The sequence below is a fragment of the Corythoichthys intestinalis genome, chromosome 9 (genome assembly GCF_030265065.1).
Source record: "Corythoichthys intestinalis isolate RoL2023-P3 chromosome 9, ASM3026506v1, whole genome shotgun sequence".
In the NCBI taxonomy this organism is placed as follows: Eukaryota; Metazoa; Chordata; class Actinopteri; order Syngnathiformes; family Syngnathidae; genus Corythoichthys; species Corythoichthys intestinalis.
Genome location: NC_080403.1, coordinates 47,764,435 through 47,780,771, shown reverse-complemented (window position 1 = coordinate 47,780,771; position 16,337 = coordinate 47,764,435). Strand labels below are relative to the sequence as shown.

At 38.3% G+C, this 16,337-nt stretch overlaps 1 protein-coding gene across 6 annotated transcripts in view; it reads right to left on the bottom strand.

Moving 5' to 3' along the window:
- LOC130921250 (tensin-2-like) overlaps positions 1-16,337 on the bottom strand; it is a 125,874-nt gene that overhangs the window by 38,867 nt on the left and 70,670 nt on the right. For all 6 annotated transcript variants that reach the window (XM_057844901.1, XM_057844900.1, XM_057844903.1 and 3 more), the window contains 8 exons: positions 9,503-9,535; positions 9,380-9,429; positions 9,123-9,306; positions 3,767-3,817; positions 3,578-3,700; positions 3,436-3,500; positions 2,339-2,422; positions 1,897-2,006 (listed from right to left, as the gene is read on the bottom strand). In XM_057844901.1, coding sequence (XP_057700884.1) covers positions 1,897-2,006; positions 2,339-2,422; positions 3,436-3,500; positions 3,578-3,700; positions 3,767-3,817; positions 9,123-9,306; positions 9,380-9,429; positions 9,503-9,535 — 700 coding nt within the window. The remainder of the gene's footprint in view (positions 1-1,896; positions 2,007-2,338; positions 2,423-3,435; positions 3,501-3,577; positions 3,701-3,766; positions 3,818-9,122; positions 9,307-9,379; positions 9,430-9,502; positions 9,536-16,337) is intronic.

Sequence of the window (16,337 nt, the reverse complement as noted above, 5' to 3'; positions counted from 1 at the left end):
TAAAAATGTGTCTTGGGAGATTAAAACATACAGTGCCCTCCATAATTATTGGCACCCCTGAAAAAGATGTGTATTTTAGCTTCTAATAATTTTTTTTATTATTCAAATAATATGGGGCCTTAATGAAAAAAGGAGAAAAATCCAACCTTCAATACAAGTGCATTCATTCAGTTGGGAAAAAATCCCACTTAAAGAAAAAATTATTTGACATCAAATAATGTGTGTCACAATTATTAGCACCCCTGGTGTTAATACTTTGTACAACCCCCTTTTGCCAACAAAACAAGGTCTGGGGACTGAGATGGCCATGGGAGGAGCTTGATTTTGTGTCTTCACAACCATTTCTGTGTAGATTTGGCCATATGTTTAGGGTCATTGTCTTGCTGAAAGACCCAGTGACCACCCATCTTCAGCTTTCGTGCAGAGGACAACAGATTTTCATTTAAAATGTCCTGGTATTTCAAAGCATTCATGATGCCATGCACCCTAACAAGGTTCCCAGGGCCTTTGGAAGCGAAACAGCCCCACAGCATCACTGACCCACCCCCATACTTCACAGTGGGTATGAGGTGCTTTTCAGCATCCGCATCTTTCGTGGCACGCCAGACCCACTTAGAGTGTTTGTTGCCAAAAAGCTCAATCTTGGTCTCACACAAAAATACACATGGTCCCAGGCTTCAACTGGGACCGTGTGCTTTAGTCAGATGAGACCAAGATTGAGCTTGAAGAGATTGAAGGTTGGATTTTTCTCTTTTTTTCCATTAAGGTCCCGTATTATTTGAATAAAAAAATATATATTAGAAGCTAAAAAACACATCTTTTTCAGGGGTGCCAATAATTATGGAGGGCACTGTAACGACACAAATGCCAGTTTTCGTCTGACGAGATGAGAACGAGATGAAAATGCGCCATAGTTTTAGTCACATATTCACAATGTGTGTCTGGTTGTGTCACTCATGTGACGTGCTGTGCCTCCCCTCCAATTCACCCTCTAGTGTCATCTCCAGTCTTCCCATTACCTGTTTTGAGATACACACGCTAAGACTAGTCTTCTTTTCTTGGCAAGAAGAGAGAATATGCAGTGTTGCTTTAGCCTTTAACCCCTTCTGGCCTAGTGTATCACATTTGATACAGTCAGAATTTCATTATTTTGAGACTAATTTAGAATTTTGAAATTAAAAAAACAAAAAAACTGATGGATGCAAGTGAAAACATGCATCTGCAGGTTCCATGACAGAAAAAAAAATCTGGATTTAGCTAGGTTCATAGATATTAGAGCGCTTATTACACATATTCATTTAGATTTGTCTTTTTGTACAAGTTTGAAAAAAGCCATTATATACCATTAGGACCTTATTTTTTAAGTTTTGGGATTCTCTGACAATTGCTTCATGTTGCAGGCATTAAGGGGTTAAAGTTCTGTGCTGAGTCGTCACACAATAAATGTAACTCTTAGCATAGCATTTACGTTCACGTTAGCATCAGTCTATTGTTAACGGCGAGCGTCCTCTTAAACTCTCTGTGCTGAGTGATCATCACACACTAAATATAACTCGTAGCGTTAGCATAGCATTCACATTCGCATTAGCATCAGGCTATTGTTAACGGCGAACGTCCTCTTAAACTCTCAGGAAGCTTTTTTTACATACAGTTCGTGGCATCCTGGTGGGTAATTTATCCATTTTTCTTTTTTTTCATTTACTGACAAAAACACTTTTATTAAACGTCAACAAAAACTAGACGAAATTAGTCTTGAATTTTCGTCAACAAAAACTAGACGAAGACAAACACATTTTGAGATAACTAAAATATGACAAAGACTAACAAGTATTGTCTTCCAAAAGACTAAGACGAAAATTAAAAGGACTGCCAAAAACAACACTGCATGAAACTGACCTCCTGTTTGAAAAGTGGGCGTTGATGGTATAAGAATCTGATGGAGGAAGAGAGGACTGCTATTCATTTTTATAGCACCTGACAGCAGACCACCAAAGTAGTAGATGTACCTGAAGAGAGGAGTTGAGGAGAAATTGATAACAGAAATGTAAAATATTGATGGAATATTGAATGGTGTATACATTTTCTGTCTGATTCATGTGTACAATAATTATAACACAAAAGAAACTCAAACAAAGTCGACTTATTGTGTGTAAAATTTTCTCGTCTAGTATCAATAAGTAATTCATAACAACCAATTAGATGAAAACAATTGCATCTCAACTGCACTTGCATTCAACTCTTTGGAATTGAACTGCATGAGAAAATCCAGCTAAACAAATTGGTCATAGACTGTCAAATTTGTGCAAATTTCTGTGTGCTTTGTGTGTGTGAGACAGACCTGTTTTGAGAAGGCTGAAGAGAGGAAGAAACCTTATCCTCGCAAAACTTTCTCATGGCCAGTGTGGTGAGCGCCTGGTCTGCACTATGGGGGCAGAAACATTTTTAATTCATTCAATTTAATTCCCCAAAGTCCAACCGACGAATGTAATAATCACCCTATCTGCAGTGTTGTGCATGAATGCGTTCAATGAACGATCGTTCATGAAAACGTTCATATTTTAGGTGAACGTGAATTGAACGCATCACATTTCTGTCTCATGAATGTTATTGTGAACACGCTCGTCGCTGATACTAGTGAAAAAACACTTAAAAGTACGGGCAAGACGTTAACGGTGAGAGAGCAGTGTCCAGTCGAGTTGAGCACAGCCACATGGTAGGATGTGTGTGAGGAGAACTTTCCTTCGTGTGCGCCCATTAACAAAAGTAAGTACATATTACTTTCTTTATAGAAAGTTTTTGCTGTTTACTTTGGAATCGCTACTTTTGCGGCCGTTTGTAACATTACGCGAATGCCACTTTTGATGGGTTGGGAACACCAACCCAGTACCAACATTTAAGTGAGTTTAGCGAACAAGTTAGTGCCAACTCGGATTTGAAATTTAATATAAAAAATGAATAAGACAGTTTTCAGAAGACAGAAGTTTCAGTGTTAAAGTGAATTAAATCATTGCTGTCAGTGGTTCTATTTTGACTCTATCAATAATAGCTCATGGAGACTCACATATGGCTAAGGTAGGTGCCTGATTTGGCTTTAGGTCGATAGCAGCTTTGGTTTTGAAAATATTTGAAGTTATTGAAAATAGGCCCCCTACGAATTGCCCGTTGCCCGTGTCATGTCAATAGGTTATGAAGTCTCTGACTAGTTCATGTTGAAAATGAATTGTATGCAACTGTTGAGCAGCACTACAAAGATGGGAACTGGGAAGGCACACCGGAATCTCAACTATTTTCAAACAAACAATAAAAATATGTATCTTCTATTTTCCATCACAGGTCCCCTTTTAATTAAATATTTCCCCTGTTACGACTACAACTGTCGGGGGCCTGTTCTCTCAGAGGAAGCTTGTTTCAGTAATAATAAACCAAATGAATTACCCTGCTGATATCTTGCTGTAGTGCATATAAGCTGCCACAATGACACCTGTCTTCCCTTTGTTTCCCTGTCAGAGCAAATGACAACATAACTACGAGTCTGTCTGAAGCTATTCATTGTGCGCAGTGTTCAGGTTTCATATACCTTACAGTGGAGAACCGCTACATTATTAGGATCAGCATTCAGCCACGTCTCCATGGCTTTACATACAGTGCAGATCCTGTCCAAAGGTGGAGCGTGGAGATCAGGCCAGCCGAAGTCCTGAACCTGCAACATCAGTGGAGTTGAATTTTATAACGTGGCTTTTAAATGACTTATGCTTTCAAATAGTACCTTTGGGATGAGTCTTGTGATGTCATGTCGCTTCTCTGATAAGTTTAAAAGCTACAGGATAGAAGAGAAATGCTGTTACAATAGTACTCTGCGGTAACTATTCCCGTTTTACACACTTTCACAGCCAAAATATACTAGCTTATGCTGTATACAAGAGGCGACTTTAGCAAAAATTAAACGTGGTTTTGAAGTTCTGCACAACTAATGCAACAATAAATTTTACATAATTTCAAGTTTTTTGGTAATGTTTGACTTTGTTTTTGTGAGAGTGCAGAATGACATTCACTACTGATGAAAAAGCACTTCTTGTGTTAGATGTTTAAATACTCAAACTAAGTGCATTTTTAGTATAAAATTGATGGCATTGTTTTGTAATTCATCACAAATGCACCAAGTGTGAAAGAGACATGACATAAAAATTGAAAGAGGAAGGCAAAAAGCAAAGAAAGGCTTTTAAAAAATCTGTTATAAAATGTGTATGCATTTTGTTGAAGGTTATGTAAGTTGTTATTCATTTTTCAAATGAGCCAGTCAAGTGTTTTTAGAACATTATTGTGTTTTGTAATATTGTGTTTGTGTTGAGCAGATTGGCATTTTCTTTGCTAAGGGTTATATTTAATAATATTATACAGATTATCTTGAGAGGATTTAGTTTTTTAAGTATGAGTTTAATATTGATGAGTGGCCAGTACGTCTTTCTCACAGTTCTGATATCAAGGGTTCAGTCCCAGGCTCCCGATTTTCCTGTGTGGAGTTTGCATGTTCACCACGTTTCTGCATGGGTTTTCTCCCACATCCCATAAACACGCATGGTAGGCTGACTGAACTCTCCAAATTGTCTGTAGATTTAATGTACGTGCAGTGGCGGACTTGGCAATTTTGGGCCCTAAGGCGAACATATACAGGGGCCCTCTTCATGGGTCAAGGGTTAAAAAGGTGAGAAGGGTGTGAAAGAAATATGTTCCGGTACAATAGGACTGTCTTAAACGACAAGTTTTCTCCTGATTAGTCAGCCGACTAGTTTTACGATTAGTCGACCAATCTAATAATTTTTTTTTTCTTTTTAAACTAATTTAGCAATGAAATTTTTGTTGACGCTTATTAATTCACGAAACCATTTTGGAACACTTAAATTCTTTGTCAAACTACAAATAATCATATAAATAACAATAATTAATCACAAATAAACAATGGGGTTAAATGCTGATAGCATATACTAGTGCAAAAGAATGGAAAGTAAACAGATTCAGAACACTGACTTTGCCTTTCCAACATTATTGAAAACAATTCTTGAAAAAAAATTAGTAAATTATAGTATACTACTATATATAATAGTATAATAATTAGTGTTGCACCGATACCATTTTTTGGGCCCGATACCGATACAGATACCTGGCTGTGCAGTATCGGCCGATACCGATACCATTCCGATACCACTCTGTTTGCAAAAAAAAAAAAAAAAAAAAAAAACATATATATATATATATACATATATATGTGTGTGTGTGTGTGTGTGTGTGTGTGTGTGCGTATAATGGATGCAACGATACAGTTAAGTCACGGTTCAGTACGATTTTCGACACAATTCAATACATTTAATGCTCTGAAACAGAAAATACAACTGTTATTATAATTTTTTTCTTTTACTTTTTTTTTGCTAACAAGCAAAAATAACAGTGCCATCATATAAACAAGCATTTTAGTGCACAATATTTATGTGCTTACTTCTTACTGATCTGAAGAAATTTTGTATATAAGTGCCGAGAACAATCTTTACTGTTTGTAAAGTGGGTCACACTGTTGATTGCTGCAGCTCTCTTAGCAGATATTTTTAACATCCTATTTGTGGTCCATCTGTAACATGTACTGAATTAACAGTATTTGCAGCATTATCTATGGTCACTGGTATGGGTTGATTTGGCCTGCTTAACTTCTATTCAGTCATGGCGGTTTCTATTTAATCAATGTAGTCTATGGACTACGCGTCGCTCTGGGCTCACGCAGCTAATGGCATGGGATCTAATGTAGTACATCTAGGTTGCTATTTGATGATATCTAGTGTGTGCGCGCGAGAGTTGCCATGGGATCTATCATAGGACATCTAGATTGCTATTTGATGATATCTTCACTAAAATACGCAAACAACTGTGCCTCATTTGCAAAGAGACCATCGCTGTTTTTAAAGAGTTCAATGTGAGGCGATATTACCAAACATGACACGCTGACATGTACGACAAGATTACAGGGACGATACCTAGTGACAAATTGAAGCAACTTGAAGGTAGTTTAATTTTACAGCAGTAGTATTTCACAAGAGCCCGAGAGTCAAAAGAAAACGCCACAAAGGCTAATTGCGAGATTGTTGAAATTATTAATTAAAAAAAATAATTAAGCAAATGTGACACACAGAGTGGCTTGCTAAAATTTGCTTAAATATATTGTTCTACGTAAAGGAAGTCAGCCAAGGTTGGCCCCCCACATTTTTACCACACCAAATCTGGCCCCCTTTGCAAAAAGTTTGGACACCCCTTAACCTTTCTGATCCCTTCGGCTCTACAACAGTTAGCGTTAGCTTACGCATGCTAATCGTATGTGAATACCATGTTAAATGAGCAGCGTGACATCGCGGATATGCGTTGTAGTGTACGTCCGTAATATTGAAGACGAAGGTGTAAATTTCGTATGGTAATTTCTAGAGATGCACAATAATATCGGTCACCGATAATTATCGGCCGATAATGGCAATTATGACGTCACACAGATAATCCAGATAAAACGAAATTCAACCGATAATGCAATCCGATAATTATATACTTGATTTAGCCTCCAAATGTGCGCAATCAACAGTTTTGTCCAATTCTGCTAGTTTTAAGGAGGTGTTTTTTTTTGTGTAGTAATGTGATATATGTTAGGAATGGCTTACTTTTAAAGGCATTTTTGTGCATCTTGGGTGTTTACTCTCTAAGTAATTGTTGCCAAAAGCTTACCATTACACAATGTCATTGCCATTGTTTAGATGTTGGAATTTACTACTTGTTCACATTTGATGTGGAAAAAAATAGCACTAAATTACATTTTTGCACAGTAACATTTGATCTTTGTATACTTTAAAATTTTACATACATATTTGAATAGAATTATCGGTGTGACATTATCGGTTATCGGGTGGAAGGGGCAGGAAATTATCGGTTATCGATATCGGTTGAAAAATGTATTATCGTGCATCACTAGTAATTTCGAGACAAAGACATACAAATGTAATGATTTGGGAAGTTAGCTCACGTGGGGAAGACAGTATATTAGCGTTCAAATGATGCCAGTACATGGTATCCGCGCCCTAAATGTTGGTACTCGTCGATACCGATACTACCAATTCGGGCCGGATCGGCGCCCCCCTGCCGATACTGATATCGGTATGAGTGCAACTTTAATAATAATTATAATAATTATTCATTGCCAATCATATTTATCACAAAGAGTGTCATTTGAAAGCTATTCTTAGTGTATAATCTGTATTCTGTAGTATTTACTCAACATATTTTAATATTCATTCTGAAGAATGTGGGATTAACTCCAGAAATTGTTATTTATATGACGAACATGACGTGCTTTTATTTTGAAATGTTCACCGGAGGTACGTTCGCTTAGCCACTAACCGAAAGCTTTACACTCCGTAAAAAAAACCATTCTTCATCATTGCTTGTGGTCTCACTAAAAGATTTAATTTTATTTTCATTAGCAAATGCTGTTAACCAGCTCTTGAGTGCTATTGTATGACTGATTGGAACTGTACTGCATTGTTTCGCCAGCTAAGCGGGTCTAAGCGATGCTAAACGGAGCTAAGCGAAGCAAAACGGCGCAAAATGAAGCTAAACGACTGATAGTGCGTGTGTGTGTGCGGGAGAGATAATATATATGCAGCATTCAAATGGCATTTTTTTTTCCGTTTTGTTATTTGTTTGTTTGGTATGCTGACATAATTATACATGATGAATAGTGGGGGGTGCTGCTGGCCTAAGGCGATCGCCTACCTCACCTGAATAGTAGGTCCGTCTATGTGGACGTGAATAGTTGTTTGTCTCATTGTGACTTATGATTGCCTGCCAACCAATTCAGGGTGTACCCTTCCTACTGCCTATAGTTAGCTGCGATAGGCTCCAACACCCCCACGACACTCATGAGGATAATTGGCCTGTAAGATAAATGAGTTGCATATATACAATTAGGCATGTTCTGGTTTCTGGTTTCAAGGTTTACCGTAGTATGAAAACGTCACGATTTCAACACCACTAAAATTTTCTGTCATACCGTAGTACGGTATTAGCTACCGTATTTTTTTGGACTATAAGTCGCAGTTTTTTTTCGTAGTTTGGCAGAGGGTGCGTCTTATACTCTGGAGCGACTTATGTGTGATTATTTATGATCGGGTCGGGCCGACTTCTCTCTCACTAACTTTTTTTTATTTAAATAATGGGTTTTCCCATTGCAGTGTATCAAATACTTGTTCTCCCCACTGTACGTTTCTGGGAGCAAAGGAGTTAACATGGGTGGTTAGCATGCCAAGACTGCGAACCAGTTTTCTCTCTATTTGCGTGCTTTTGTAAAGTATTTCGTCATTGTTAACATCTGTTCAAAATAACATTTTCATTACACAGCCTGTGGTGTTTATTTATTTATTTATTTTTTAAAAATCTCTGGCGACTTTCTGTGTTGGGAGAGGGTGTGTGCGTGTGTATAACGTGTAAATAATGATACAAGTCATACAACAGGCTGTCTGTTGCTCTCACTCTCCATTAATATTCAACTGAATTAATATTAATAGTAGTAGTGGTATATTAACCCAGACAAGGTAAACATACTCACATTCCTGCATCATAACTTTGACTGACAGAGAAATATGTAGAAAATGAGTACCGGTAAGTCTCGAAAAATGTTGAGATGGAGCTTTAAAGTCAGTGAAGTGCCTGCGATATATATTTAACATTTTCTTTTTTATGGAAAATAATTATTTTTGTTCTAATATTTAGCAACTTGAGCTGTGGCTGTGGGTTTAGTCTATAAGTTCTATTCATTTCAATTTTATGAAAAATATTTCAGTTATTTATTTTTTTATTATATTTATTTTAACATTATATTCATGGTAATGTTCCAATTTGCAAATATGTTGTAAAACATTTTTTAAAATCCTGTTGAATTAAAAAAAAAAAAATCAACCCACACATCTCAAGAAAACACATATTAGAGTTATAATTGCAATACCGTAAAACTGGTATTTTTGCTTAAGGTTATCATACCGTCAAAATCTCATACCGGCACATGCCTATATGCAGTATATCTGTGTGTTTTTGTGGCTAACCAGGAACTTGTCTTGATGCTTGGATTTAAGCATGGTGGCCATTTCCTGTAGCTCCTTGTGGTATCGCAGTTCCTCAAGTTCTGGCATGAAGAAAACCGAGATGATCCTCTCCGTGATATAGGTGAGGTCGATGTCGTAGTGGCGCTCCATCACCTGCTCCATTACTTGCTCTTCACTTTTACTTCTAGACATTCAAATGAAGTTTCTTTATTGTTGGAAAAAGAATGCTTTCTGTGTCTCAGTTGGGGCTACGATACCTCGGCATGGAGCTTCTTTTCTTCAGTGATGCAGATTTTATGGAATTGTACTGAAAACCATCCAGACATTTGGCTTGGTGAGTGCACTGTCACATGTAATTGCAAATGCATCTCCAAACATACCTGGTCTTGTGTTGAGGTACAGGTGGTAGACACCTGGAAGATAAACGCACATTGTTGCCAATGCGGGTGCAAATTAACATATACAAATAAAAACATTTTGCAGCACAGCATCCACGCTGCACCAATTCATTATGTGAGATAATGAAGGAACACATGCCAAGTCACAAGTCTAGTTAATGATCCTGGATCTTGTGGCACAGATAGGGGGACAGTCAGATGGTGGGATGAGGGGACTTGAGTGGATATAAAAAGTCATCCTAAATCTCCTTCTGTCATGTGCAGCAGCTTTGAACAGTAGGCTGTCAGTATACTTTGGGATGTTCCCTATCATACTTCAAACACACACTTGCAAGCAAACAACTGTGCATGATGATGTACAGTGGGGCAAATGAGTATTTAGTCAACCACCAATTGTGCAAGTTCTCCTACTTGAAAAGATTAGACAGGCCTGTAATTGTCAACATACGTAAACCTCAACCATGAGAGACAGAATGTGGAAAAAACACAGAAAATCACATTGTTTTGATTTTTTAAAGAATTTATTTCCAAATTAGAGTGGAAAATACGTATTTGGTCACCTACAAACAAGCAAGATTTCTGGCTCTCAAAGAGGTCTAATTCTTCCAACGAGGTCTAACGAGGGTCCACTCGTTACCTGTATTAATGGCACCTGTTTTAACTCATTATTGGTATAAAAGACACCTGTCCACAAACTCAGTCAGTCACACTCCAAACTCCACTATGGCCAAGACCAAAGAGCTGTCGAAGGACACCAGAGACAAAATTGTAGACCTGCACCAGGCTGGGAAGACTGAATCTGCAATAGGTAAAACGCTTGGTGTAAAGAAATCAACTGTGGGAGCAATTATTAGAAAATGGAAGACATACAAGACCACTGATAATCTCCCTCAATCTGGGGCTCCATGCGAGATCTCACCCCGTGGTGTCAAAATGATAACAAGAACGGTGAGCAAAAATCTCAGAACCACATGAGGGGACCTAGTTAATGACCTACAGAGAGCTGGGATCACAGTAACAAAGGCTACTATCAGTAACACAATGCGCTGCCAGGGACTCAAATCCTGCACTGCCAGACGTGTCCCCCTGCTGAAGAAAGTACAGGTCCAGGCCCGTCAGCGGTTCGCTGGAGAGCATTTGGATGATCCAGAAGAGGACTGAGAGGATGTGTTATGATCAGATGAAACCAAAATAGAACTTTTTGGTAGAAACACAGGTTTTCGTGTTTGGAGGAGAAAGAATACTGAATTGCATCCGAAGAACACCATACCCACTGTGAAGCATTGGAGTGGAAACATCATGATTTGGGGCTGTTTTTCTACAAAGGGACCAGGACGACTGATCTGTGTAAAGGAAAGAATGAATGGGGCCATGTATCAAGAGATTTTGAGTGAAAATCTTCTTCCATCAGCAAGGGCATTGAAGATGAGGTGTGGCTGGGTCTTTCAGCATGGCAATGATCCCAAACACACAGCCAGGGCAAAAAAGAAGTGGCTTCGTAAGAAGCATTTCAAGGTCTTGGAGTGGCCTAGCCAGTCTCCAGATCTCAACCCCATAGAAAATCTGTGGAGGGAGTTGAAAGTCCGTGTTGCCCAATGACAGCCCCAAAACATCACTGCTCTAGAGGAGATCTGCATGGAGGAATGGGCCAAAATACCAGCAACAGTGTGTGAAAAGCTTGTGAAGAGTTACAGAAAATGTTTGGCCTCCGTTATTGCCAACAAAGGGTACATAACAAAGTATTGAGATGAACTTTTGGTATTGACCAAATACTTATTTTCCACCACGATTTGCAAATAAATAATTTAAAAATCAAACAATGTGAATTCTGTATTTTTTCCACAATCTGTCTCTCATGGTTGAGGTTTACCCATGTTGACAATTACAGGCCTCTCTAATATTTTCAAGTGGAAGAACTTGCACAATTAGTGGTTGACTAAATACTTATTTGCCCCACTATATTTGTTTTTGGAGGATTTTTTTATTTTTTTATTTTGCAGACAAAAACATTTTTAGTAAACTTCAACTAAGGTTTGACTAGAGGTTTGACTAAAAAAAAAAACTGCGGCCTAGACATATACCCATTCACGACGCTGGATGGCGCCAGTCATCAATGAATCGAATGCTGAACGCGACTCCGGCTTATTTATATTTCAAAAACCAGAAGCCATTCATTTATGAATTTGATTGCACTTTAGTTTACATATTTAAATGTTAAATGTTTAAATGTTCAGATATTAAGTTTTGAATGCGAAATTAAATGCCTTTTCTCTCAAATATATTGTTATAATCATTTGTTTCAGATTTATTGTAATTATTTTCTGTATAAAAATTAATTTGGTGTTCAAAAAGTCTTTTTTCAAACTTGAGTCTTGAAAAAGAGGGGGTCGTCTTATAATCGGGGTCGTCTTATATTCGGGCCAATACGGTAATAGGTCACACGGGTAATGTTGCGTAGCCCTTCAATACCTGCAACATGAAGCAATTATCAGAGAATCCCAAAATTTGAAAAATAACGTCCTAATGAAACCATTTTAAAAAAAATTTGTAAAACGAAAAGTCAAAATGAATATGTGTAATAAGCGCTGTAATATCTATAACTCATGCTAAATCATGTTTTTTTTTCTCATAGAACCTGCAAATGCATGTGTTGACTTGCATCCATTGTTTTTTTTTTTTTTTTTTTTTCCAAAAAGAAATGTCAAAATTCTAAATTAGTCTCAAAATCATGAAATTTTAGATGTATCAAATGTGGCATTTGGAACAAAGGGTTAAAGTGCTGCTGCCTTTTAGTGGGTAAATGAGGAGCAGCATTTTGTGTGTAAACTACTTCATATGCTGTTTTCAGTACCATACCTGTTAAGTTGTAGAAATTGCAAATAGGGAGATTTCTGTTTGCCAACCCCGATGACGCGCGCGCGACAATCGCTAAGACAAAATGCAACCATTTTTTTTCAAGTTCATTTTGGTCACAACACTTGTGTAAAAATTAACTACACTGTCAAATAACCTCTTTTTGGTGGCATCAGAGATAGTCTTCAACTTGATCCATGTATTGTCTGGTATCATGTGATACTGCTATGTTGCCTGTGTCATGCCAGTTCTCCTTGTTCCTGTAATCAACATCTAGGATATCCTCAGCTTTCCTGATCACATCCATTTGCACAAATTTGGACATCAGCTCCCTCAGCAGCCTCTTCATCTCATCAACCATCACTCCAATTAGGGTTTCGTCAGACTAAATCAGCAAGATTAAAAACATTAATTACATCATTTAGAAAATTAATCATATTTGTTTTTAAAAGTATCTTTGTCATGGCAGTTTTTTAATTGAATTGTAACCTAGAATTGAAACTTTATATTTTTTGTTTCAGCACAGTAATAATGATATAATGTAATAAAGTGTATAGTATACACTTTAGCTTTAGCATAATAGCTCATCTAAATGATTAAACTTCAAGTAAGTAACGATACGCTTTCTCACTTAAATTCATATATTGTGGGGGTAGGACCGCAGTGGTTTAATATTCCATGATGTTTGATCCACGAAAACACAGAGTAAAGCAGCGACTTCTTCCTCGTCATCGTTCTCCCATCATTAGCTCTAATGCTATTAGCATTAGGCAAGTTAGCTATCGCTGGCAGGTAAGACTTACGGCAATTACGTTGACGAACGTCGTTTTTCCCGAATACTGGAGGCCGACCAGGGTCAGCTCCATCTCTTCCTTCCAAAATAAAGACTTGAACCAGTCTAAAAGCCGGTTTATTAGTGCCAGCATCTTGGGAAGTCGGTGGTGCTTCGCCTCTTCCCTCCCTGTCAGATGATTGGTTGGGCTTTTCCAGCTCTGAAGGGGAGTGAGGGCAGGGAAGTCGGAGACGGTCAGGCTATTCGTTGTTGGTCACTTTCCGAATCGGGCCGAATGGTATCGTTACAAAACGGTGACAAACAAAAACGTAAAAAAAAAAAAAAATTGACATTTTTGGAAAATGGGGAGATTTGGCTTTCTAATCGTGAGGCGTGAGCATTGGGGTCAAAATCGGGAGTCTCCCGACCAAATCGTGAAACTTAACAGGTCTGCAGTACTGATGACCAATTTATTAAGTCTGTGTGCGGGCCAGACGTTATTTATTATATGACAGAGGCTGGGGGCCGGATGAAATTTGACCACGGGCCGCTTTTGGCCCCCGGGCCGGACTTTAGACATGTCTGTTCTAATGCAGTTTGGGAAGTTTCATAGCCGTCAGAAATCTGCTATGGCTTGCCACGAGCTGGTTGTAGGACACGGCAAAGAAATCAGACAAAACGATAACAACGCAGCTTACTGGCTTCTACCCAATACTACAATTCGTAATGTGACTGCCAGTCTCTGTGCGGCATCAACAGTCGGACAGACCACTTCCGCAACCATCTTCTGCGTCGCCTGCGCCTCAACATTTGTATGATCAACATTTGTTGTTCAGTGTCAATGAGCTGAAGATCCACATTCAAGGGCTCCAGCTCCGTTGCAATTTTTGTCTAAAAGGAAGAAAACTCAAAGAATTTGACAAGAGTCCGCCAAAATCGCACAAACACAACACAACACAACACCCCTCTAGTGGCTTGGCGGTGAATTACAGAACAATGCGTTTCTTTGCCGCAGAACTATCGGCTCATTGATGCCATAGGGGCTACATCGTCGCTAAACTGTCACCGCAACGCAGAAGCATAACTTTTAAAAGGGCTGCTAAAACAACACTGATTACAGTAACTTTCCACTAATAGCACTTTGGACAAGATCTGTGATTCTTCTCTTATTTTGTTATTGGATAAAAAAAAAAATAATAATAAAGAAATGGAAATACGTGATCCGCGAAACAACAAAATCTGACACTTCCAGCAATGAGTCAGGGGCTGAAAAAGAAATATTCAACCTATTGACTTCACTGCAAACCTTGCCAGGCATCACCTTGTCAACTTTTCACCTTTGAACCCTTGAACAGGAATGATTGGCATTCAAGCAGCACTTTCATATGGATGGCCGGCCAGTCGATGACAGGTGTCAAGCAACAAGTTAACAAGCCAAATGCCTACACAAATGAATACTCCCTACAACAGCCAAATATATGGATGCTTTTGTCCAATGACAGATTTATTACTTGTATCGGTTGTGGTATGCATAACAATATGGTGCTAAGGTCTTGGGTCGCAAACTAACTATCATACATTTTACAAAAGTTAGATTTCATTTAAACTCGACCAGGCTCAAACAATATTGTGCTACCTATTATGTGTTGACACGAAGCCAGCAGACTGAAGGAAAGTTATGCGATATACAGTAAAAATAAATATGTAGCAGTAATTGTTTGTTTTTTTGTCTGATTTGAGAATAAACTTGAACTTGAAGTTAATGAATGAGAAGTCATTGACCGTAGTGTCCTCAATTGGGTCTTAACTTTGCTTCCTGAAACTTGCAGACATCCTTATGATAAGCTGACAACCCCACCAGCACCCCCAAAATGCTGTTTTTATCTGGTTTTAGCTAAAACAGTCTTGCGTAAGCAAACCCTCGCGATAGTAATTTTAGCATTGCTGGCTCCCGTTTAATCAATTTCCACCAGAATAAAGAATGATGTGCAATGACAACAACTATTTTCCGATTCAGATTTTCTGATTGTAGGGTATGATGCACCTTAGATATACACCTTAAATATACTGCATAAAAGGAAACTCAGCAGTAGATGCAAGTTGCAAGTTGAACTACAACACACATTACAACTAGAGTTGGTAGATAATAGCATTTTAAAAATGATATCGAATAATATTGATATAGGGTTTGGGCCAATATACCTGCTTATACTTCAAAGTGAATGTAGAAGCCTTCTGCCTTTGTACAAGGCTGGTCACAGTTTCGCACAGCAGTTACGCTTATTGACCATTAGATGTCTCCAAACTAAGATGCTTGGGATTTGTTAAGTGAACAGACCATTGGTATTCATTGTGTAAAAATTAAATGAGCAATAAATGATAGAAAAATAATGAATTTTCGGACTATAAGGCGCACCTGGGATAAGCCACAACCCACCAAATTTGGCACGAAAACGGCATTTGTTCATAGATAAGCCGCACTGGACTATAAGATGCAGTTTACCTCACTGTATTATAGGATATTTACACCAAAAGATAATAACCAGTAACACTTTATTTGACAGCTGCATTATAAGACTGTCATAAGACCAAATGAACCAACATGAAGCTTTGAACCAATTGGCTGAACAGCTTCATTGCTTCAAGAAGCTTCATTTGGCCATCACTGCTCCCTTGGGGGAGACAGTCAACCTCTGCTGCCACCTGCTGTCAACACTGTTGTTGTCCAACATGCCTCCTAGTATGCATTGCAGCACTACAGATGTAAATAACAATCAAAATTCATATTCTGTGCTAATTATTTCATCAATTAGTGTCCTAATTGTTTCATTAATTTCTAGTTATGGTATCTGGTAACACTTTTTTTGACAGTGGTTTCATAAGACTGTCATAAGACCATCTGTCAAGCCGAGACGATGAGGCGGACTCAGTTGCGTAGGTTCAGGCAAAAACTTTATTTTGAAAACATAGGTTCTTCCGCTGACATGCGGGGATGAGAAAAAGGTACAAACTAAAAGCTTTCCAACGGAGGAATAAGTCAGGGCTACCACAATCAATGTTCAAACAAAAAGGCACTCCAAAAGGGAGGAAAGGCAAAAACACAAAATGCTCCAAATGGAGGAAAAGGTCAAAATGGCTAAGATCAAAAAGGTTCAAACACAAAGCGCTCCAAATGGAGGATAATATTCAGTA